The 26,545-nt window shown below is 31.1% G+C and overlaps 1 protein-coding gene across 1 annotated transcript in view; it reads left to right on the plus strand.

Annotated features, from left to right (window-relative positions):
• Positions 1 to 15,000: 15,000 nt before the first annotated feature.
• Positions 15,001 to 26,545, plus strand: part of LOC136981726 (cilia- and flagella-associated protein 58-like) — a 46,597-nt gene continuing 35,052 nt past the window's right edge. The window contains exons 1-2 of the mRNA XM_067278076.1: positions 15,001 to 15,059; positions 24,023 to 24,165. Coding sequence (XP_067134177.1) covers positions 15,030 to 15,059; positions 24,023 to 24,165 — 173 coding nt within the window. The 5' untranslated portion in view covers positions 15,001 to 15,029. The remainder of the gene's footprint in view (positions 15,060 to 24,022; positions 24,166 to 26,545) is intronic.

Raw genomic sequence — 26,545 nt, forward strand, 5'->3', positions numbered from 1 at the left:
AAAATCGTAAAAAATAACGAAGAAATCTAGTAACTTATACGTGGTACGATCCAAAAGTTCGGGGACTGCAGTAATCTATGTCAACAAAAGCATGCATTTGAAGTTACAGCGTATGAAATGGATTCTACCAAACCACCTCTATGTGTTCAGGTTAATTTCACCCAAGTCATGTGATTAAACCGCGAGCGCTGCTGTCTTTTTCCGGAGATAGTTACCTTTGTTCTGCGACGTAATAAAAGTGGAGTTTCAAGAACAACCTCCAACATTAAATTTTGTCAGCGTTTAGGTAAAACACCTACGGAGATTTTAAACTTGCTAAGAAAGGTGTACGGTGATTCTACCATGGCGAAGTCGAAATGTTGGAGGTTGTTCTTGAAGCTCCACTTTTATTACGTCGCAGAACAAAGGTAACTATCTCCGGAAAAAAACAGCAGCACTCGCGGTTTAATCACATGACGTGAGTGAAATTAACCTGAACACGTAGAAGTGGTTTGGTAGAATCCATTTCATACGCTGTAACTTCAAATGCATGCTTTTGTTGTCATAGATTACTGCAGTCCCCGAATTTTTGGATCGTACCACGTATATAATGTGTGTTATTGTTTGATTAATATTAACCGAACGGTAAAATTAAAGTAACTGAGCTTAATTATTCATTTTATAAGAATATTTACATATTCAAGCTCTTATAGATATACAATTTACACTGAAAAACTACGAGATTATAAAAGAAATTCGTTTAAAAAATTTCAGTTTGACAGCCAGGCCTACCTTTGTGGGAATCCGGCTCTATCACTCTGAAGGATCTGTCATTTTAAAAATATGGGTTTACGTGTAGGTTAGATCCTTTACATTTGGGCTAGAAATTTTTAATGAATGATTTGACTCGGATAGAAATTTTTAATGAATGATTTGACTCGGATAGAAATTTTCGTAATTAGTCTGATAAACGGAGTTCGACCGTCTCTCAGCCCTCGGCCGTTTTCATTTCGGCTATAACCAAACTCACAATGGGCTTGAAAATACCTACAGAACAGAGAAGGCAGAAAAACGAAAATCAAACAAGCGGGCATTTTTAATTTCCACAAAGCGAAAAAAGTTTAAATAAATAAACATTAGATACTTAAAAGGATAAGGTTTCAAATTAATTTAGGCTACATATTTAATGATTTCTTACATTAAAGCATAAAAGAAAATTAGAATTATAAATTTCGATAATTATATCAATTTTTATTAGAAAAAATTTAATGCCGTAAATGGATTTATGCTAAATTTACTTATATGAATTTAAATTCTGTGATTTTTATTACATAATGTGAACGATAGAAATTTAAAAAAAGTATATATTTTAACTTTTAGAAAGTATATAATTTTTTTTATTTTTAAATTTTATCATTATCAACTGATTCAACATCGTTTAAGAAAACGGCTTAACGATATTTTAATGGAACATACTTAGCAGAAATAATATATAAAGTATTACTTCGTAAGAAATTAAAATTTATGTTAACAAAAATACAGTGGTGTAAGAAAACTCTGAAAACCCCTCATAAAGCGGGGAGTGTCGGACGATCCTTAATATTTTTTTGCGGAGGACTCCAAAATTTTACTCATGCCACTGTTAATATATATAACTAGGTATTCCGAACAAAAGTGAGAAATAAAAAATATTTAAAAATGAGGTCAACATCTCTTTAATATTAATCATTTCAGAAAATTAAGAAATCAGCAAGATGAAATGTTTTATGTATTTTAATAAGTTATAATCAAAGTTTCGTTTAACACTTTTTTAAAAAGAAATTTTAACTAATTAAGACAGGGAATATTATTCAATTCTTATTTCAATGTTCAAATGATAAAAATTAGCGTTTGAATAACCTATATAGAAAATGTTTGCAGAGAGGCGTAGTTAAAATGACCAACTTTCGAAATTGATAAACCGGGACATGAGGAGTTTGCTTTCTTGTTTGCCTAGATGACTACAAAAATTTTTTTATGCGTATGTGTGTGTGTGTGAATGTGAGTATATGTTTGTGTGTGTGTGTATGTTAATTTGCTCGTTTTACATGTTACGGTATAATTTAAAAGAAAGAGAAAATAGCATATTGTCACTCCAAATTCATTGTATTTAAATAATTATCTCAAACTACCAATTAGTGGAGATATACGAGGCTTAGCAAACTGTATTGGAGCGTTAGAAAGTAGAGATCACATTAATAAAAGACTAATTTTATCCTTGGAATGCATTGCGGTCTTCATTATTTCCACTTCAGCCACTATTACATAAATGCAGATATCTACAAAAATTGCAAAAAACTTATATTTAACGTTGAATGCATAAAAAAATTACAAAAGAAAACAAGCCTGCAATATTTTAACTTAAGGTTACAATTTTAACAAGATTACATGGGCATATACAGCTAACTGTGTATTGCCATCTGATTACAAATTTTTTCCGTGTAATCTACCGGCAATTCACAAATAGACAAGATGGCCACCTAATAAAGTTAAACCTTTCTATAATAAAGGGTCATATAACATTTTTGATGTGAAATCGCGTTGAAACACTAAAAACATTAAATCATATTTTATCCGATTTTTGTTGAATTTTATGTAAATTCCATTTAAAATCTAATTACAACGTAATTAGGCGGATTAAGGGGATGCACAGAGCGCAGCTTTACCCATTTTGGAGTTTTTCTGAGTAAAGCCATATACAATATCTCAGGTAATAAAAAATTTTGTAGGGCATATTGTTTCCTATCTGACCCCCTCTAAAGATTTCTGGATTCTCTGTTGGTTGTAATATAATTACATTCATTTAAAATTTCAGACAATAAGTTTAAGAAAAAATATTTATATTGTTTAATTTTAATGAAAACTTTGAGGTTGCAACTTTTTAATCAATTTTTCAACACTTGGGGAAATTTTAGATGTTCCAACCCAATTAATTAAATTCGCTAAAAGTCTAATAATTTGTAAAGAAAATGTGAATAATATGAATAATTAATTTACAGATATGTCGCTTTTAGCCTTATAGCTTGCATCCACTGTCACATAAACTTATTGCAAATTAGTTATGACATAAATACTTTTAAGGATAATAGTAACGAGCCAGTATAGTAAGATTAACGGAGGTCGAAGATTGCTTATACCAGATTATAGATTAGCGCTATCCAACTTCAGGAATGCCAATCGTTTTATCCATAAAAATTACATTACAATTTTAAATATTTTTATGATACAGAATCATTTTTATTTATATACTGATTATAAATACTTAAGTAAATTGATACAGAAACAAATCAATAAAGTTATTTATAATATCTAGAGATGGGCGAATAGCACTTTTTTCGAATTCGAATATTAACCAGATCTCGACTACTCAAATAGTCCAAATACTTATTAGTAAACTTAATTACCTTATACAACTTATTGTACTGTACAGTACGTATGATGCGATACTGGAGGTGTTCGCAATTCAAATTTTTTTACTAACGTAATACTCGAGATCGCGAAAATCGAATACTTTCTTGTATTGGAGTATTCACGGATAGTATTAGTCTATCTCTAATAATAACCATAACTTTACTTTTACTATATAGTGTGTGCAATTTCTGAAAACTCGATTAAATGTAACAAAAATCGAGCATTTATTATGACATCGTCACAAGCCGGACTGCAATTTTTAAATCTCATCATTTAATTTTATTTAATCATTTAATTTAAAAAATCACGTGACATCCGGTCCAGACCAGAAGTTCCTATACAGTTAATCGGAACCTCAGGCCATTAAGCTTTCCAAATCTGATCTCGATTTTCATCTATCTAATTCCGTTCTCGAGATTATAGAAGAACAGACAGTAGATGGACGATAGTGAGAATGTATTGATCTGCAATTTTTAATAAACATGCTAATAAATTTATTTTTATTTCTTCACACAAATGAATATAGTGATCTAATTAAAAGTAGATGTTCAGAGCAAAGTACAAGATAGAAAGAACTGTTGGACAAATTTCAACCAAATTTGATATGAATCCTTTATACCAAAATTTGAACTGCCCCAAGTATACAATTTCGATTTTCGGGAAAAATTTGTTTATTAAAATTCAGCCGCTAAGGTGAAATTTGGCACTACTGTCCCCTAATATGCATATTATGTACGATTTCTAACGAATTGGGGGAGTAATACAACAAAGTGCAATAAGTGGGCTGCAATTTGGAAAAACTGTAGATTAAATTCCCACTGTCATCGTCTGCTGGCTGCCTGTCCTTCTTTATCTCGAGAACGGCGTTAGATAGATGAAAGTGGAAACCAGATATGAAAAGCTTAGGGGCAGCAGGTCTCGATTAATTATATATGGATTTCCGGGCTATACCGGAAATTACGTGATTTTAACTCAAAACTTTTCCTAAATTATATAGGTCACTGGCACGAGTCATCTATATAATTCTATTGTTATCAGGAAAAGTATGATGTATAGAATCAAGACACCATTAATTTGCAGTGAGAGCATATATTTTAAATTAAATATATAAAAATATGTATAAAATTGCAGCCTGGCATTGTGACGATGTCACAATAAATAATTGCTCGTTTTATTTCAATTACAGATGTGGAATGTGTACTTGACTGTTACATCAAAGATATGACTTTATCTCAATGCTCCAAAAATTGCACTATTACATAATTTCAGAGCTGTAGAAATGTAAATTTCCTTGATATCTTTAAATTCATCTTTAAATGTCAAACTTATTTCGGAATTATAATTCCAAGAAAATATAATATTTATTAAATATAAAACTACATTTAATTAAAGTAAATAATTAATTAATTTTAGTCTTTAAGTATATTTATATTTAAATATCAATTACATTATAAAGGTTTGATGATAATTTTTTAATGATTTTAAAAGAAAATTGCGAAAATAAAAAAAACATACTTATTTTGTAATTATTAATTGTCAAACGTAATAAAAAACGTTACATGAAGAACTATATTTACATAATTATATAATTATGTAAATATATAAAATTTTATTTTATGTTATATAAAGAGTAATTATAATTTTTTTTTTCGAAATTATTAATGGCAAATTACAGGAATATAATCGTTAATGATAACTTACTAACTTCACATTAATGTTAAGACTTAAATGTAGTTTCGATACGAATAAAATAAAAAATAACATAACTATAAAAAATACCTTTTTTTATAGTCTAAAATTCCTAGAAAATTCTAAGAAACTATCTGCAATATATGCTGCCTAAACTAGGAATTAACCTATATTATATTTATTTCCTAGAATGTAAGTATTTAGGTCTAATATGCAGTAACTTATACATAAGAAAATAATATCCATTCGTAGAATTAATATTACCTCTATTTTTTCTTTTCTTTTTTTTATATGGTTAATCGATCGGTTTTATTGAATATAAAACGATACAAATTATTTGATAATAAGCGTTACTATGAAATTATTATTTGAAATTTATTAATTACAGTAACATGTCTGAGCTAATGTGGGCGAGAAAAATCCAGATAAAGAAGTGTTATCTTTTAAAATAAAATTGTAACATATATGCCTGCTATATGCATAAAAAATGTTTATTTTGGCTTTTACGCTTATTTTTACAATTATAAATATAATTAATTTTGAAAATATTGTGTTATAATTGTTTGTTTTGTTCTTCGCTCGATTCTGCTACGTCACGCCAACGCCTCATCATTATCAGCGGGTATAAGGGTAGGAAAGCGAGTGTATTCTTTGTGAACTTGTCAGACGAGTAGGAAAAATTTCAAAAACATGGCGCAAAAAATTCGGAATAGTGTACAATATTTTCGAAAATACTTGATTGCCTTTGACTAGTCTGGATATGGGAGGGTTTACTGTAATACACTTTTAAATTAAATCAAGGGTTGTTTTTTTACAGTATTTATTTATTTTAATATTTAATTTAATAAGTTTTCCTCTTCAGCCGAAAATATAAATTTATCGATAAATTGAAGTACTGTATATCACAAGTACAACTTCAAATGTTTTAAAATTATTAAATAATAGATTGTTATATTTCTTATATTGTCTTTAAAAATAAACTCAAATTACAATTATAAAAATAATCTAAAGACTTTTTAAAATTTCATTATCCAAAAAGAATTTAATAAAACGAACATTAACATTAAAAAGTAAGTAAAAACATTACTAACTTGTAAGTAAACAAATTTAAGTAAATAATACGTATATTTACAGGAACATAGGAAAAAACAAACTAAGTTCTTCGTAACTCTCTTATATATGAATTTATTTTTAATAGATGCCAATAATAAATGAAGAGACTAAATTTCAACTCATTTATCTTATTAAGAATACATTGCATATTTTTTTTTGCGAAACGAAAGCGAAATACATACTACATCAAGAATAACTAACTATTCAGGTTTATCTGGCTAGTTTCGTAATTAGAATTCTATCAAATAAGCTGGAGCTACAACGTGAAGTCAATAAGTTATCATTGGGGATTATATTCCTGTAATTTGCCATTAATAATTTCGAAATAAAAAAGATTATAACTACTCTTTATATAACATAAAATAAAATTTTATATACAGTAGAGACTCGAAAATCGGAACCCCGGTAATCGGCACGATTTTCAGTCGGACTGTGTCGTGCTGAATCGAACGTTTATGATACTAAATTGACTTCTAAAGTATAATTTTCATGTTTTTATATTCTTCAATATATTTATTTTGTTTGCACAAAATGCAGAAATAATTTTTAAACGATACGATAGCCTCGATTATTATTATAAAAATTTTCGTTAGGCTTAAAATCGACGAAAATTCAACACGAAGCGACACGCGACGGAGAAAAATTCAACACGAAGCGACACGCAACGGAGAAAAATTTGAACATCGGACAGGTTAATATATTTTTTTCGTACATAATCCGTAATCGGAACAAATCCCTAATCTGAACAACCCCAGTCCCCAATTGATTCCGATTTTCGGTTCACTACTGTATTTACATAATTATATAATTATGTAAATATAGTTCTTCATGTAACGTTTTTTATTAAGTTTGAAAATTAATAATTACAAAATAAGTTTGTGTCCGAAATAAGTTTGACATTTAAAGATGAATTTAAGGATATCAAGGAAATTTACATACAGCTCTGAAATTACGTAATAGTGCAATTTTTGGAGCATGGAGATAAAGTCATATCTTTGATGTAACAATCAAGTACACATTCCACATCTGTAATTGAAATAAAACGAGCAATTACAGTATTTATTGTGACATTGTCACAATGCCAGGCTGCAGTTTTTATTCTACTGTATTTTAATTATGAGAAAGATCATTCTTCATTAATAACGGACACGAGGAGGATTAAAATAATTCCCAATAGAGAAGTTGAGGCCGAAGTTCAAACGTTAAACTTGTACGGCAAGCAAAAGTACACGTTTGACGTTTGAACTCCAAGTAAAACACGTTTCGCCACACGTTCACGCAGTGCCGTCTTTAGGGCAGGGCCTACGGGGCCCGGGCCCAGGGCCCCGAAGTCGTAGGGCCCTCGAATCCGAAAGTAATAAAGTTACAAAGAAAAAATAGGTTACTTGAAAGAAAGAAATTATTAAAAATATAACTGAATTTATTGCTCCAACACGTAGTGTGAAATGATTTTAAAACGAAACAAAACTTTTCTCGACAGGTTGCTACTGTTGAGGATAGGGTGAAAAATTTCTCTGCCCTCTCCAAAAAAAAAAAGAAAAAAAGGTCGGCAACCCCTCTGAGACGGGTTAGAAGGGTGACACTACGATATCCGCAACGGGTCTCACCTGTGCTAGCTACGCCAGTGACCCCTAGGTCTGTAATATAGTATTGTTTCTGTTTCTTCGAAAGGTCCCAACATTCTCCTGGCCCAGGGCCCCTTACGTTCTAAAGACGCCACTGCGTTCACGTCGCGCACTGACTTATGGGATATTGTTGAAAAATGGCGGAACACGTTTAACAACGACGAATGTTACTAGCAAAGGTGAATAAACAAAATTAAACTATTTTAAAGTATTTATAGGATTTTAATAACACAAAATAATTATTTTTAATTAGCGTCGTGTCTCCTACCATACGATACGACTACCTCATACTTTTGTTGAGGGAAGTAATGGCTTATGTAAATCAAAATTATTTTTAGAAAATTTACAAACGTATTACGCTGTTGATGATAGCAGATGCCGTGGAAGAGCAAACCTACCTTAAGATAAGCTGCTATGAAGACAATTATATGTAAATTCGATAGGCACTTCACATCACTTGCAAAAAATTTGAATAATTAAATAATTTCTGGATTAAAAGCGTCTGTTTCTTCGCAATATTAATCATAAATCAAAACGATGATGTCATCTAATTTTATATCAACATTGTTTATAACAGCAATTTTTTCTACAGCGATTTTGCTAAATTGTGTCATAATAGGCCTGCGGTAACATATAAATGGACTATGTATGTTCATGCTGCCTTATTTCGAACGGTTTGTAGATATCTATACTTTTCAAATGTTTCAGCCCAGGCAGTTCTATCACACGGTGTGGTAGTCACCGTGTAAGCCACAAGGCCCTCTGTTCCATCTATAAGAGATAGAATTCTGTGCTTACTACATCGGGCTAAGGACTGAGGAAATTGTAGAGTTTTAGAAGAACCCTACAATTTCCTCACTCCTTAGAAAGCAGAAGGACGCCATTGAGAGAAAATAGTGCCTCGGCCGAAACAACTTGAAACGTTAGAAATGTATACAAAGCCTTCGCGTAGTTAACTTCGAGGAGACAGACTCTATTTCGTCAAGCTGAAGAGCGTATAAAAAGTTATAAGTGAAGGTTCCTTCTTCCAATTGTCAGACTAGTAATATTTATCACGTCTTTCTTAATTATACACAACTAGCAGAGACCGAGAAGAGAGACAGAGAGATTAAAACAGTTCTCTTTATTTCGCCTATTTAAGAATGCATTTTGGATTGGTAATTTTCTAATCCCTATTCGGGCTCACAGCTTCAGTGTCTCCAACATAACGAACAAAAGATTAGTTCGCCTTAATATACTTGTGTTATCCACAATGATGGATATAGTGCACATCGTAATGGTGTAGTTTCTACATATCAGTCTCTTGCACTTCTTTATTTTTGATGGGAAAATGTAACGCTTCTTCCATTTCCCACAATTATTAACTCCTTATTACCTCTTAGAAGGATTTTAACTTCAATATTGTGGTTCATAACACGATAAAATGTAGTTTGTCATTATAAATATTTTCACAAGTTGAAACCAAAGTTTTCACAGACAAATTACAACTACGAGCAATTGTTTATTGTGACGTCGTCACAACGCCGGGGATGCAAATTTTAATCATATTTTTAAATCATTTAATTTAAAACATGTGCTTTCCACCTCAAATTAGTAGTGGCTATTGTTACGACTCTATTGTTAAAGAAAAAGTATGATGTACAGGTTGCCCCTGTACATCATACTTTTTCTTTAACAATAGAGTCGTGTTAATAGGTCATCTATTAACTGCTTTCGGGGAGGTGGAGTTTTGAATTGAAAAAACGTAACTTCCGGTTTGCATCGGAAGTTCTTATATAGTTAATTGGACCTTCCGTTCCCAAGGTTTCCATATCTGGTCTCGGATTTCATGTAACTCCGTTCTCGAGATTAAGACAGACAATGGGAATTTACAGGTCTACAATTTTTTCTAATTGCAGTCCCGAGGTCACGGGTCGACGTGACCTCGGGACTAAACTAACGGATTGCAATGCCGATGGGAAACATACAGCTTTGACTCTGACTCTCGTAGACATGACAAAATTTGACAATAAATGTAGATTCCTTCGAAAGCAAAATTGTCCCGTTGTAAGTAATGAAGGCAAAAAAAAAAAAAAAATTCTTAGCAGTCAAAAAATAAAATATCATGGCAAGCGAAAGTTTCAAAGTTGGATTAACAGTTGCGGACCAAGTCGAGCGGAAGTGTCAAATTGATTAAATTACTTTCGTCAATATACAGTGGAACCTCGCTTAACGAGTACCTTTCACAACGAGCATTTTGCATAACGAGCAAAACAAATTGTAAAAATTTACCTCGCTTAACTAGCGATATTTCGCATAACGAGTGATGAGAAGACGGGAAGTCCCGAATTGTGCGTATGCAGCATGCTCCATCAGTCTGTGTTTAGCACTCGTTCCGCTAGCATCTTAGCGTCGCTAGTGATCACATATTTTTTCAAACTTGTGTTCACACATATTACTTATAAACATCAACAACCATAGTCCGTTATATAATAAACACGCCAAACGATATGCCAAATTCTTGGGTCATTAAATTTAATGACAGATTCCAAATTAAATTTTAGAAATGTCTGAATTAAAAATTAACTATTTATAACTATTAAATTTAACACGAGATGGAAACATAATTGCCTACCTCTAGTCAAATTAATTAATTTCTAATATTTAATTATAGCCTTTAGATAATCTAAGAATTTGGCATATCGTTTGGAGTGTTTATCAAACATATTAGCTGTGATTTGGTTTTGTTTCTGCAAATCTAATTCTCATTCTAGGATGGTTCATTCCGCGCTAGAAGAAAAGATGATGATTCACGCTCCTTAACAGTGTATATTGTACAATTGTTTTTTGAATAAACGTTATACATAAAACATTTGAGCATTATTTCGGCGTGGAACGCATTATCGTATTTTACACTAATTTCTATGAGAAAAATTGTTTCGTTTAACGAGTTCTTCGCATTACGAGTAAGACTCTGGAACGAATGATGCTCGTTAAGCGAGGTTCCACTGTAATTTAAAACTTAGTGGTAACATCATTTTTATATTTCTGACAATTAAAAGTTGATTGAATAAATTAAATGGCTCTACATCAGAATTGTTATCGACCATTAATCCCGTATGTAAGTCCTGATAATTTTTTTAAAATAACTTCAGAATCTATTGGCTAACAGTGGAAAATCATATAAAATTTGAAATAATTTATTGTTTTTTCGCAATTAGGAAAATTTTTATACAAATATCCATTAAATAATGGATATTTGTATAAATTCCACGAAGGAAAAATTGATCCCTCCAAAATCTTTCAAAAAAGCTTTCGGAGGGATCAAAACTTATTATATCTTCTCCATAGTTATCATATTGTTTCTTTTTCTGCCCAATTCTGATCTGAGGTTAGAGCTCGAAATCTGGAGATACAGGTAACCCCCGTATAACACGGTACTTCTATAGCACGAATTCGCTCTAACACGGTTCGAGAATTGGGAACATCCCCCGTATAACACGGAACTTTTATAGCGCGGGTTCATTTTAACACGGTTCGGAAATTAAATAAAACTCTCGTACAACATAAAATGTAATAAAAACTGTTACCAGTTGAAGATACTCAGGTTGAGATCATCATATAGGATGAATAATCCTATGGTAAAATAATAAGTATTTTAACCATGAATAAAATCTACTATATAAAGCTGAAAAACCGGATTCTATCAATGTATGTCAAAAATGGCCACTAGGGGCGCCCATAGCGAGTATTTAAATTAACAATATAAATTATTTTATATTTTTACAGTATAATATTCAGTATATTGTTATTTTTATTTGTAATCTTGTATTTGCCTTTCAACTTGTGAATAATAAATCCGATTTAAAGAAAAATTTAACAGCATGTTTTTTAATTCTTGGAACCTAACCCCCTTTTTCGCACTTGTTCTTTGCTTCGTATAATACGGATTCGCATAACACAGCAATTTTTTGGAACGTAACAACCGTGTTATACGGGGGATACCTGTATTTCCATGGCAATAGCTATTTCTTTGCCATAGCAGAATATTTGCTACAATCCATTGACACGACATTCCTCTAAAAATGAACTAAGGCTTTTTAAAATTTTAATGCATTCCGATAAGATTGTATTTGAGCTTTTTAATATTTTGATGCTATGTTAATTTTACGTATCATTTCGTATCAACTAACAACTCCGCACGAAAATTTAAATTTAGATATTTCAAACTAGCAATCTACTGTTGGTTTTAATATTGCGATCTCGCTCTGTTCGTTCAAATAAATTTCTATTAGCGCATCATATATTTCTAACTTATATCTCGAGGTAACTTTCCCATCTCGTATCACTTACACCTTTTCATGCTAAGGATTTATCTACTTTTTAAAACACTTCATCTGTTAATGGAACTGAAAAAAATACAAACACTTTTGCACTGGTAAAAAATATTAATGATTTCTGGTGAAAACTATTAACTAATTAAGGATTTCTGGTAAAAAAAATATTAATTAAATTGACAAGATTCAGAATGGCACGAGCGGGGAACAAAAACGGCTCCAGGATTTTGACTTAACCCCATTACGCACATTTTCAAATTTTAGGCATGATGATTCCAGTTCTGGTAGTATTAATTTAGTAAAACCACTCCGGTAACTTATTAAAATATTCTTTGAGTAAATATTCTTTTTTTTATAACTCTTTCCGCCTTGGGGCGCTAAGAGGGCCTCTTTTAGTAGGCCCATTATGGGTTCGGCCAGGCCCACAATGGAGCGACCGGGTGGTGAGGGACGGGGCCCGACATATCTGAACGGATTACCCCCCGAAAAATTCCTGGGGATTATTCGACCCGTCGGATTCTGAGTAAATATTCAGAACCTTGTTAGAATAACCAGACATTCTCTTGATTCTGTTCATTTCCGGAGTATTGGTCTAAAATTATATTGTAATATTTACAATCATTAATAACAACAATGGCCTTTCGAATCTTTTGTCCCATTAGACAAATAAGATTTATTTTGTATATCTTCTTAGGTAATGTGATAATTCTCGGACAAACCTCTTAAATACTCACTCGTAACAAGGTCAAATTTTTATGATAATTCCAAGAGTTAAAAAAAAATTTACAATTGTTTGGTGCAAATATTTTATCCGAACTTCCTCTGAATGCTAACATTTTTGAGGCACATAGGTCTAACTTTTTAATTAAACGGAAACTTTGATAAAATATACTAAGTTCTAAGGTTCTCAATAATCAACAGAACACCACTGAAAACTAGAAAACATCGTATTTTTTCATTTGACTTCTTGAAAAATATCAGTGCCAGAGCACTCAGGAGAGGCGCAAAATAAAAACAATAGTGCCAATTAACATATTTATTTTGAAAAATTACCAAAGAAGCCAATTAAGTAAATTATTTACTTAGTTGTTGTACATTATAATAAATAAAAATTTCATTGTGTGACCCGAAAATGCCATCTGAGATCGCTTCATCGCCTAACCTCACGCGCCGGCTCTCGTTTAATATGTGGTCGCACTTCGATTACAGCAGAGGAAAATATCACTCTGTATAACAAAGACAAAATATGAGGATCAGTCAAAAAATGACTTTTCCGAGATTTTTACATTTTGAACTCAGAATTCCTCGCAACACCGAGAAATGCAGGAACATTTTTAAAAAGCTGTTTATTTTCCCGGCTGTTATGTATACATAACAAGGGAAATAGTGGAATCGTGGAATCAATTTGACTCTGAATTTTTTTTTTTTTTTTGCAAATCTCTATTTTTTTAGATCCCGAACCCAAAAATGTCAAAAAGAATGTGAAAAAATTTCGTGGGTTTGCGTGCGTGTATAGATTTCTATTTCGTTTAATATCTGAAGATGGAGTAAAGATGAAGAAATAAAATTTAGCAGGTTATGTATAAGGGGCATTAATGCTATTAACTTTTGGAGAAGTTGAGGGAGTAAAGTGATAGAGGGTGTCATGTGTCATATCTCGAGAGAGCTCGGATTTAATACTAGTCGTTATTAGCATTTATATATATATATATATATATATTATATATATTTTTTATTATAAAACTCATCACTACCCTCAAAATTAGGCTTTTTTGCCATTTTATAATTAACAATATAAAAAGTTTTTATAACAAAATATTATAACTGATGGCGCCACATAATTTTATTTATTGTAATTAATAAATGTCATTTTAAAACTATATCATCATAACATCCGAGAAAATTATGCAACTCGTTGCTAGATTTTTCGTTATGTATGGATGTTAGTGCGTATGTATGTGGGTGGGCATAATTTTTTTAAAACCCATTTTAAAGCTTAAATAACTCCTGTGCCTTTTGTCGGAAATTTCTGAAATTTTTCAGGGAAGTTTTGTTTAAGGGAAGTTTCGTTTCTAGGAATTTTCAGGAAAATTGTATCATTGATTAAGATATTAAGGTGGTGGGCCATATCTCAAAACGTTTCCAAGTTATGAAATTTGTTTACTCGTACACATTTTCTTTACTAAAAATAAATGTATTTGTTTCGAAATTTCATAACTATGACATTAAACAAAATAAAATTGTCTTTCAGGTTAAATTAACAGGTATAGTCCCGAGGCGAAAATGAAAGCTGGAGAGATTTTTAACAATCCTTCTAAAAACAGAGCCTTTTAAAATTTCCTTTTTCAATTAATTCGAAAATCCTTCGTTATAATTCACTTACAAAAAACTATAAAATATCGATGCTTCAAAATGTTAACGTTTTAAAATATTTATCTTAACTGAATTTTAAATAGCGGTAAGTTCAAAACATTCAGATACGGAAAAAAAACCAAGAGTTAAATAGAAAAAAGTGTGATGTGTGAGGAGTAAAATGATAATGGAAAAGAATCGATACCTAAATCATATATAACAATTTAATTTCGCTATTTTAGAAAAGTATTAATGCATTTCCTGATTACTATTGCTTGAGACGATAAGAAATCAGGAAAACGGGAAATGTCATAAAAACATAATAATTTTCGGCTCTTTCTAAGTTTTCATTTTTCAAAAACGTTTGTTTTATGAATTATTTGAATATGTATAATTTACGTGCAGGGATGTTTGTGTTTGTTTATATTAAAATATTCCCATAGCAACGAGATAGCAATACTATATATAAAAATAAATCCGAATATCTACATCGCAAAGACGAGAGATGACAGAAATTAAATCACCGTTAAATTCAGTAAGGAATGCTTTTGTATATTGAATTATTTTTTCCGCCTTTTATTTTAATTTCTGAAAATTCAAAGCTAATGTTTTTACACGAATTTTGATCCGTTTCATTTAGATATTCGCAGAAAATTAAACGTATTAATTCATCAGATAATTCACGCATTATTCTGAAATGTTAATAGTATGAAGCCATTTATTGAATGTAATTTAAATATATTTATTTAAAATTTATTGTAGCTTTCACGTATTTAAGTGTCTTATATAATCAATACAAGTGACATTAAAAATTCTATAACCATGGCTATAAAACGTGCAATAAAGATAAAGGCTTTGACTGGAGTGAAGTTCAAGTTATATATGTTATCTATGCATATAGATTACAATTAATGAAGTTTGTCAAACTTCTAGAGGTTAATTTTTTCATTAATTCATCTCAAATAAATATACAATTTAATTATAAATCAATATATATACTATGTATATTGAAGCTTAAAAACTTTGTAAAAAATTAATAAAGAGAAATATAGTCCTTCCAACATAAGTTGTCATCTGTTTAATCAGTGATCAAATCAGACAACCACTTTTCAACGAATTGTAGGAGACTCTTATTAGTTGTATACAGTCGTTGGAAAAATGGAAGTAATCCAAGAAGACAACTAATCAATATTTACCGATACGTGCACACCTGTCACGGGCTGACAGTCTAAATCATTATTTGTGGATATTGCAGCTCTGGGGCATTGGCTCCTTTCTCCCCTATAAATGGTTTAAAAGACTATACCATACATGTTTTCAACCTAAAATTATTTTAAATAGATAAATTCATGTAATTAATTGAAACACTTAATTTATATCTTTATTAATTAAAGAAGTTAACTATATTTTTCATTTTCCATTGCTTCATTATTACTGCATTAATTTTGCAAATTTTCTTAGTTTCTGAGCCTCAAGATATCTCAATATATTACTGAAAACTTAGTTTTTAAACTTTGTAACAGTTCAGAAAATTTATATAGGAATATTTAATGACAAATAATGAAATAATTTTATTAAAATTAAACAAAATGCAATTGTTCAAAACTCATTTAAAAAAAATATATTGCAAACTTTATGTAAGATTCTGAAACTTATGTTGTTGTTTACAAGATTTAAAAAATAAATTTTTTAAACTAATTTTCAACTAAATCTAAAAATATATTTGTTTAAATATAGTATTTTTTTCTTAGCTGCTCTTAAATAAAACTATATAGTATAAAGATATTGTTAGTACTTGCAAGTGAGAACCAATTTGGTCCAGCAGAAATTTGGTTGCACAGAGAAATCTCCTTGTCCCTTCTGACTCACACCTGCAGTTTTGAGTCACATTCTCACGTATGGGACTCATCTGATGGATAAGCATTCTATCTTATTTTTGTTTTAGTCTTTAAATAAAAGGAGTTGCCTCAGTTATAAACGTTCATCATCTCTCCATCTCTAATGAATCTCAAACCTTAACAGGTACCTTTACTGCAATACTGACCACCGATTGATCAGCCAAGATGTTTGTATTTTTTGTCTTTCGTATTTTATTGATCAATTATCATTTCAATAAGGATGAATTCATTCAAAGTTGAATTGCTAAATTGAAAATTACATTATGCTTGTCTTCAAGCTGAAACAGTGCTTGAAAGGGATGGTGTGTGGGAATACACCAGCAGTGTGTTACCATGTCCCGCCATAATCACCAATAACCGAGAATCTCAAGCTGAATATGACAGCCAGATGAAAAATGATCATAAGGCAAGATCAAATTTAATATTAATGTTGAGTCCATCCAAACTGAAACACACAGAATTGTGTAACTTCAAGGGAAATTTGGGAAAAGCTCAGATCAATTTATCAATCCTGTGGTTCAGTGAAAAAGACATCTCTCATAAAAATGCTGATTCTCACCAAGTTAATAAGGAGAACACATCCACAGTCACATCGCTAAGTTCTTAGATACTGCAGATAATCTTGCCGACTTAGTAATTGTGGTAAATGAGGAACTCTCTGTATTGTTATACAGTCTGCTCAATGGTTTCAACACCTTTCGTACTGTGATAGAAACGACAGACAACTTTCCCAAACTCAAAACCTTAAATGTGAAGATCATAGAAGACTACAAAGGACAATCTTCCCTGAATCACAAAATAACAATGCACTAACCATCCACCATCAAGATGATCATTCTAAATTCTACAAATTGAACCACATGGAGAGCAGCAAACAAGGATTGAAACTATGATGCACTTTTTGTCAAAAAGCTGGCCACAAAGAAAGAGACCATCACAACAAGAAGAAGCAAGATAGCCAACAGAGATCTGGCAAACTTGACAATAGAACACTTTTCACATGTGATTCTACTTTCTACACTAAAATGCCTAACCATGCTTGGTGTCTCGACAGTGGAGAAATGTCACACGTGTTCCAAACAAAAAGCATTTTTGGGCTTGCACCCTATTCCTAATGCCAATCTGGATCTTGCTAACTGTACCAAACTGTACCTATTGAAGCAGTTGGTACTACCCAAATTCATATACACACAGATAAGCAGAAATGATCCTTCAACCTGCTGGATATTCCTCATGTGCCATCACTTTACACAAACCTCTTATCAGTCTCCAAAATAATGGACAAAGGTTACAGAGTAATATTCGATCAATCCAGAGCCCAAGTCATTGATCCAAAAGGGACAGTAGCCACAGTTGCAAATCACATTGGCAACCTCTATTATGTCCTACCTCAAAATGACCAAACCTATACCTCTGAACAAAACCAGGCTGAAAGGCAAAAAATCTCAACTTGGCATGACATTTGAACTGCACAATATGGGACCAATTTACTGGGCTCTGGGTATTGAATTCCCCACACCAAAAAGGAGGGGGAGAGAATAATCACTATGTTCCAAAAATAACATATAATGACAATCAAAGCACCCAGAAACTCACTAAGAACCCAATCTTCTATTCTCAAATGAAACATTATCACTTCATCCGGAAAGCTCTAGCTTGCAAAGACATCAACATCAAATATTTGCCAACCAATGAGATGCCTACCAATGTCCTACCTACACCTCTGTTTTCAGGCAAGCATTGATAATGGATTGCCAACATGGGAATCAAACCCATTAAAGTTCCCCCTGATATCAAATTGTGGGGGTGTTAGTACCTGCGAGAACCAATTTAGTCAGGCAGAACCTCCCTAGGACAGAGATCTTGTCCCTTCTGTCTCACACCAGCAGTTTTACATCACACCCTCACATGTGGAACCAGTCTGTTGGATACGCATCCTATGTTATTCTTGTTTTAGTCTTTAGAATAAAAGAAGTTGTCTCTGTTACAAATGTTCATCATCTCTCTGTTTCCTTAATGAATCCCAAACATTAACAGATATTTGTATTTTTCCAGTCTAAGAAGTCATATATAATACAAATATATGCTAATATATATAGATTAGCAAAAGTCAATTAACCAAGATATATTTTAAATTGTAAATGGTTAAAATTACTTTTGAATAGCTGCATATTGTTTGTGATTCTGTTGTTTCATTGGAAGCAAATGGCAACAAGCAGCTATTCCAAACCAGTTTTAACTATTCTTAAAACAGTCTAAAAATTTATCCCAGTTAACTGAGTTTTTGATATTGACTTATTAATTACAGCATGGTTCATAAAGTGCTTTTCCATTTAAAAATTTAATAACTATTTGCTGTTATATATTTTTAAATTTTTGTTTCAGATTTTGAAAACTTGTTCCTTGAAATTTATTAGATTCTTAACAAACCAACAAAGAAAAAAAAAATCATTAAATTTCACTTCCAAAATCAGTGATTTAGTGTCAAATCAAGTAATTTGACACAACCAGACTTTCTACTTTGGGGTTACCTAGAAGATTGGATGTTAATCAATAAGCTCTGGACCATCCAGCAGCTTAAAGATATTTTGGAACAAATTCAAGCACTAGAGCCAGACATCTTCATAGCTATTATGGAAAATAAGAGTCATTTACATAATATCATTTTCCATATATATATATATATATATACAGTCAAACCTGTTTTTATGCGCTCTTTTTATGTGCGATTTTTATTTGTGCGATTTTTTTAATGCGAATTTTTCATTTGTGCGGTATAGTTGGCGACTAGTCTCGTGCGATTCGTCATGTCTTACGTTGACTTATTATAGCTAAATAAACTTATTATAGCATAAATGCACTTATTATAGTAATATTATTGCATGAATATGCGAAAAATGAAATAATTTACTTTTTAAGTCAACAAAACACCAACTGGACAAAAATATGTAAAACAGACGATAGACCAGACGATGCAGTCAAGTGCTGACATCTGTTGTCAATAAATTCTATTTCGTACGGTTTTGAGTTATTTTCTATGTGAGACTTCTTTTATGCGGTCCCTGTTGACCGCATAAAAAAAATATATTTTTTAATTGTGTTGCGAAAACTATTATTTACAGCCATTCGTGAAGTTTCGTGAGATTTTTTTTTATGCGTTTTTTTTAATGCGGTCCCTATCCCCCGCATAAAAACAGGTTTGACTGTATATAGTTTTAATTTTAAAAACTACATTTTCTGTACTTTATTATATATAAATATAAATAATTAACTAATAAAAACTCTATTCAACATTTAAATGGTAAAACAACTTATGGAGCATCCTGTATAAATAATAAATGTAATTCCAACTTCATAAGAGAGAAAATAAATATACTTTATTGAAGTTCACTTAAATCAAGAACAGAGCCTGGAGAATTTTCAGGGCAACCAAGCTTATCGGGAGACACAAAAAGGGCTAACTTGATAGCAAAGTTATCAATATCTACTTGCGTACATCTGGAATTAGTGTATGCGCAGGGATTTTAGGCATGGGTTTTAAAAGACACATTATTTTTTCTTAATATAATTTATTAATTTTTACCACAGGTATATAAAGCAACACAATAGAGTAAGAAAAAACTGAATGGTAAAAATAAATAATAAAAAATTTATATATAATATACTATTTACATTTTAATTTAATTTTTTAATTCTTTCCAAATGGGAAGGGTTAAACACCAAACCTTTATGTTCTGGAACCCATGACAGCTGATATCCCGGGAATCCAGGGCCGGATTTGAGGCGATTGGAGCGATTGGAGTCAATCGGGCCCCGCATCACAACAAAATTTATATATTTAAAAATAGTACATTTTACAAAAATAAATATCTAGGTATATTATTATGAAATATAAAACAACATATTTGAATATGTAAATGAACTGTTAATTAATTTTGTTATGCAAAGTTTGAGGGGCCCCTCAGTGTCGTCTTTATAGCAGGGCGTACTGGGCTCTGGCCCAGGGTCCCCAGTCCGTGACTAACTTCTGAATATCAGTTACTTGAGTACTAATAGATGGCTGAAGGGATTTGACAAAGTTAAAAAACTCTGGCAACTAAAAAAAAAAGGTCAACGGCTAATTGTGTGCAAGGTGAAAAATGTATCCGAAAACACTACGTACTGCGTGTTCTTTACGAGATTACGAGAACACATGGTTAAAGGAAGTTTCATATTATATGTGTGTTCAGTTATTGTAGATTCCAATGTAAATTTCATTTCAATGACCAATAATTTGAAATAATTCAATTTTGTGTCAGGTTGGCCTCTACTAGGCCCCCCCATAACAGAACCCCGGCTACACCAACGTCCTAGGTATGTAATATACTATTTTTTCTTTTTCCTTAAGGGGGCCCCATCTTGGTCCTGGCACAGGACCCCTTACGTTCTAAAGACGCCACTGGGGCCCCGCAAAAAAAATTCAATCGGGCCTTGCACCTATTTGATTCAGCTCTGATCCCATCTCCTTATTAATCTACTTCCTACTGGAAAAATGCTTCACATATCTCATATTTTTCAACACATTTGGACAGTTTCAAATGATATCAGATCAGAGCCATTGATTTTTCCCTGATTCTGAGAAAATTTAAGGGCCCATATTGGTTTCTACTTCTTTAAACTAATGCAATTTTTACTAATAAAAAATAAAAGATTCAACCTTGTTTTTTACTATAAAGATATGTTTTATGTATTTAATTTGTTTTAAAAAAATGGCAGAAGGGTCCCATTCTACCCCAGACCCCATACAAGCTCTCAATGGTCCTGTATGAGACATTACCATTTGGTACGAATTGATGAAATAATACCACTTATGAAATGGTTTTTTGGATAATTTCATATGACTTCAATTGATATCAGTTATTGTCAGGGGCGGACTGGCCATGTGGAAAATGTGGAAAATTCCACACGGGCCGTATACAATTTGGGCCGTTTTTCTAAATATGCATATAATATACCGTTTTGTTCGGTGTTATTTTTAAAAAAAATTCATTTATTTTTTTTCGTTAAGTAAGATAAATTTCAATTTTTATGTGTAATATAGATATATGTGTAGGCGTTTATCGTTTTACCCGGCCCTACCAGAAGCCAAAGTTAAATTAGTCCAGCCGACCCAAGTCCAACACTACATTGGCCGACTCGGCCCAAACAAAGCATCTTAGGAGAAAAATAATCAAAACAGACAAAGTTGGTCATTTGTTTACGTTGCTAGAAACTATTCACCATCCCTATGAATCTTTGGAAGCACGGGTTACTGGTTTTTCACCCAGCCACCAAAACGTTGATTGTAATCATAACAGATTTAATGGCCAATAATATCATTTCCTTTATTTTAGATAAGTAAAAATGTTATTCAGTAATAATTTCTCTATGTTACAAACGATTTAATTAAAAATAATCTATTTTTTAGGTTCAGCTAACTAATTTTTAGTTTGCCATTCACCCACACTGGCGTTGATTGTAGATGGGCAACCTGCGGCGTCGAACATAATATTATTACAAAACAATATAACGCTATATAAAATAAAAATTTAAAATACTGACATCTGGTTGTTTGTAATCGCACTAAATACCAAGAGCCTGCTTCGTACATATATTCGACACAACTAGAGTTGGTCCTTGGGTTGGTTAATTTTTGTGTCTTTAAGGGATGATAGAATTGTGTACAAATGCACATATACTTTCGTAGACTGTCCATATGCGCTTGACCCCTTTTCAAGACTAAGTGAAGTCCAAGGGAGTATACATATGTACTGTACAGTACATTCGTAAACGATTCTATCATCCTTTAACTAAAGACGCAAAAATAAACCAACCCGAGAGCCAACCCTAATTGAAAAGATTATCTGGTATTTTAACCCGACTTCACTGGACACTTCATATAGAGCTGTAAAGTGTTACTACAGTTTAATCCAGAAGCAACTTAATATTATTTCAGAACTGCAACATTTTAAATCGTCATGGAATATTTTAAAGGAAAATGTCAGTGAAACTTTTATAAAATTAAACCAAAATGAACATTCTACTGATGATCAACTAGAAAACGATAAAGATTCGATTTCATCCTCTTACTGCAAAGCTTGCAAAAATTGTCCTATTTGTTGTTATAATATATTATTCGGATATAACATGTTAAATAGTGCTTATTCTACACTTGGTCAAGCATACAAATATTTACTATCTATGTCTGTAACACAAGTGTCCTGTGAACGGAGCTTTTCTACGTTAAAATTCATTAAGATCAAGTATCTCGCAAGAAAATCTAGAAGCTTTCGTGTTAATGTCAATGGAGAAGGATATTTTAAATGAAATAGATTCTGATGATGTCATTAATATTATTGCTCAACAAAGCAAACTTCTAAATAAAAAATTAATGTTCTAGACTTGTGCTTATTGCAATTTTTGTCAATGTTGTATTTTGAATATATTTAAATATAAATAGAAAAAAGTCATTTTTTTTTATTTATGGGCTGGGCCGGTAATGATTTTTTCCACACAGAAATTTTAAGGCCCGTCCACCCCTGGTTATTGTCAATTGATAAAATAATTTTAAATCATCAATTGATATCAGATGATTCATTAAAAACTACTTTGTAAATTGATTTGATATATTTGAAATATGAAGCAATATGAAATCAAATAATACTATCTCTTATGGATAAACAGAACATTTCACAAATATTATCATTTGATGTCAATTGACAAACTTAAAATTTAAAAGTGTAAAAGCATTCAAGATAACTTTTATTTAATAAAAGGCTCATTTCCATTATTTAACACTCCCTTCAACGAAGTAAATTATTCCAGACTTACTATTTCTTGACTTACCAATTAGCATTAACTCTCATCATTTGAAATCATTTACTGTTAGAAAATGATTTTAAATAAAACTTTTACTAGAAAAAAACTAGAAAAGTTTTTACATGACATTATCGCCAAAATTGATAACAGGATAATTAAAATTATCCTACTTGAATTATTCATTTCTTTCCTCTAAAACCACACCATAGATTTGCAAAAAATCTGAAAAACACAAAGGAAGAAAAAATGTCACCTTAATTAATAAAGTTTGTTTAAGAGTCATTTCCAAGGTTTTGGTAACATCTCAAAGTCTTTGCCATTAATTAATTCACCTCTTAAAGTCTTTTCACATATCCATGCTTCCTTATATCTCTTTCCCCTTTCTCCCATTTCTTCCAACATTCTTGCATCTTCCCAATCTATTATATTTTCTTTACTAAGTGCTTATTGACTCATCATGATATTAATTTTTCCTGCCTTAATGTCTCTTCTGTGCTTATACATATGTAATTATAAGTGTATTAAATAGAAGAGATGACTAAAATACTGTCTATTGTATTAAAAAATGGTTTGATCTCATCCAAGTAAATCACTTTTTATACCATTTATGTCATTTGTTTAAAAAGCTGATTATTATTTCTGACTTTAATTAGCAAATATTTAAAAAAGTAATTAATCTAGTGTGTTATGTAACAACAGCTTATTGATCTACTATAACTTCATCCATAAATTTTATATTTATTTGAGGCATTAAATATTTCAGAAAAACAAAACTAGCTGGAAACAAATATTGGATTCTCAGAAGAAAAAAGTAAGTTATTCCAGAAATGTAAATTTATTGAAACATACTGAAGAATTAACTAAACAGACTGATAGAAAAAGAAATGAATCACAATTAGAAATTAAGTAAGTTATAATTTTTTACAAAATAAATGTTGAACAATATATTTATCTTTATTTATTTATAAACAGGTTGTATATGAAATAAAAATTGCCAGGACAAATATGAAATTTACAGAAAAATAAATATTTCTTTATGACTATACATACAAAGAAAGATGAGTCTTAGTCTATTTTTTGTCCTTTCACACGCTGTTTGACGCAATAACAAACCTCTCTCGGCAAAGTCGACCTTTCTTTGTGGGCTACCATTCATTGAAAAATGTAAAATACAGCGTGTTTGAGAAAGATCTTTATCATTCTAAACATTAATAACAAAAATACTAACAAGTGAAATGAAATGCAGTTTGCTGCAAAACAATGAAGAAATATAAAAGATTTTTTTACAGTACCTTCATTGTAGCTGTACATGAGCTCCGTTAGTAGCACAAAGAATGTCGAGTCTGTACTTGATTTCCCTCCAAGTGTTTTTTTAACATTTGCAATGTAACAGTGAGGATTGCTAATTGTATCCTTTCCTTTAAAATGGATATATCAGAAACAGGTGTTTGATAAACCTTATCTTTAACCCTACCCCAAAAAAAGAAATCCAGTGAGTTCTGTCGGGTGATCATGGAGGGCAAGGTATAGGTCCTCCACGACCAATCCATCGTTCAGGAAACACAGAAGGAAATTGACAACAGAAAAAACTCTTAGATTTCTTCATTCTTTTGCAGCAAACTGCATTTCATTTCACCTGTTAGTATTTTTGTTATTAATGTTTAGAATGATAAAGATCTTTCTCAGACACACTAAAATAGTTATAAAAGTCCTCAAGAGGACTTTTATAACTATTTTACATTTTTCAGCGAATGGTAGCTTACAAAGAAAGGTCGACTTTGCCAATAGAATTGTTATTGCCTCAAACAACGTGTGAAAGGACAAAAAATGGACTAAGACTCATCTTTGTAAGTATAGTCATAAAGAAATACATATTTTTCTGTAAAAGGTTATATATGTTTTATATGCATTTACAAATTTTTAGAACTTTAAACATATATTGTTTATAAATACATACAATCTGTTTATGCTGTTTATTTAGACAGATTATATTTCAAGTTCTAAAAAAAAATCTTTAATACTGCTTTAAAATGTACATCTAACCTCTTATAGTTATAGTGATGATCCCAGGAAATGACTGTGTAAAATTAAAATGCACAAATGAGATTTAAGCATGTACATATTTCAGTATAGAGCAGTCTGGAAAATTTTTGTACTCATCTGACTATTGAAAAATTGTTGCAAGAAATTGAATGAAACATATGTATTATGATCATCTGTGAGAAGTCAGATATTAATATATGTTGAAAGAGAATATCAATGAGAAAATATAAAAGAAGACTAAGCAAAAACTAGGTGTAAATTCATTACAAATTTTTAAAAGTAAAGCAAGAATTAATATTTGTTATTAAACCATATTTTGATATAATGGGTTTATTCATGTGATGTAGGTGTCATGTGATAATGGGCAAGTTATCTGTAAACGTAGCCTAGTTGTCTCCATTGCTAAGTGCCCATTAATGTTGTTACATTTTAAACTTACATTTTGAATATATTCTGCAGTGTCGTGTGATGACATTTGATGATAGGAACACTGTTTCCATAAAAATTATGAACAAATACTGGAAATGACAAAAATAAACAATTTATTTTAATTCTAAAAGATATATTGAAATGAAACAGATATAAAAATTTGTTTTTGTTATTTTTTATAAACTAACTCTATATGGTGATTTTTTTCCACACAGTCATTAATTACTTTATCATAAAAATTGCTTGTCGATTCCTTCAAAGTATTTAAAAGCTCTTTTTCTATTGAAAGCAATGCTAGTGACGACAATCTTTCCTCTGACTGAGTGTTCCTTGCGAATGTATGAATTCGCTTCAGGGTTGAAGAACTGCACTCAACAGATGGTAGCATAAAAACTAATGATATTAAGTCATATAATTCTTTCAGTACATCTTTGTTCAGATCATCATTAATTATAATATTTTTTATGTCTAACAGTGACTTGTCAATATAATCTGGACATGCATATAAATATTGCAATTCACTACGTAATTTAGTTAAATCAAAAAATTCTCCATACACTTCACTTAAAAAATTAAAACTTGGTTCGGGAAATTGTCTATCATAATATTTAAAATTATCAACATCTAACAGTGATAAAAATTTTAAAAATTTTATGTCTGAAAATCTGTCAATACAATTTTGTATCAATATATTCATTATTTCATGAAACAGACATTTATATAACTCCTTTTCAGACCCAATATCAGTATGTCTCATTCGTTTTTTTGGTTGAATTTCTGATTCAACCAAAAATTTTTCATCTTTTTCCAAAAC

Source organism: Centruroides vittatus, unplaced genomic scaffold (assembly GCF_030686945.1).
Source record: "Centruroides vittatus isolate TY-2023 unplaced genomic scaffold, ASM3068694v2 contig_1168, whole genome shotgun sequence".
NCBI classification, from domain to species: domain Eukaryota; kingdom Metazoa; phylum Arthropoda; class Arachnida; order Scorpiones; family Buthidae; genus Centruroides; species Centruroides vittatus.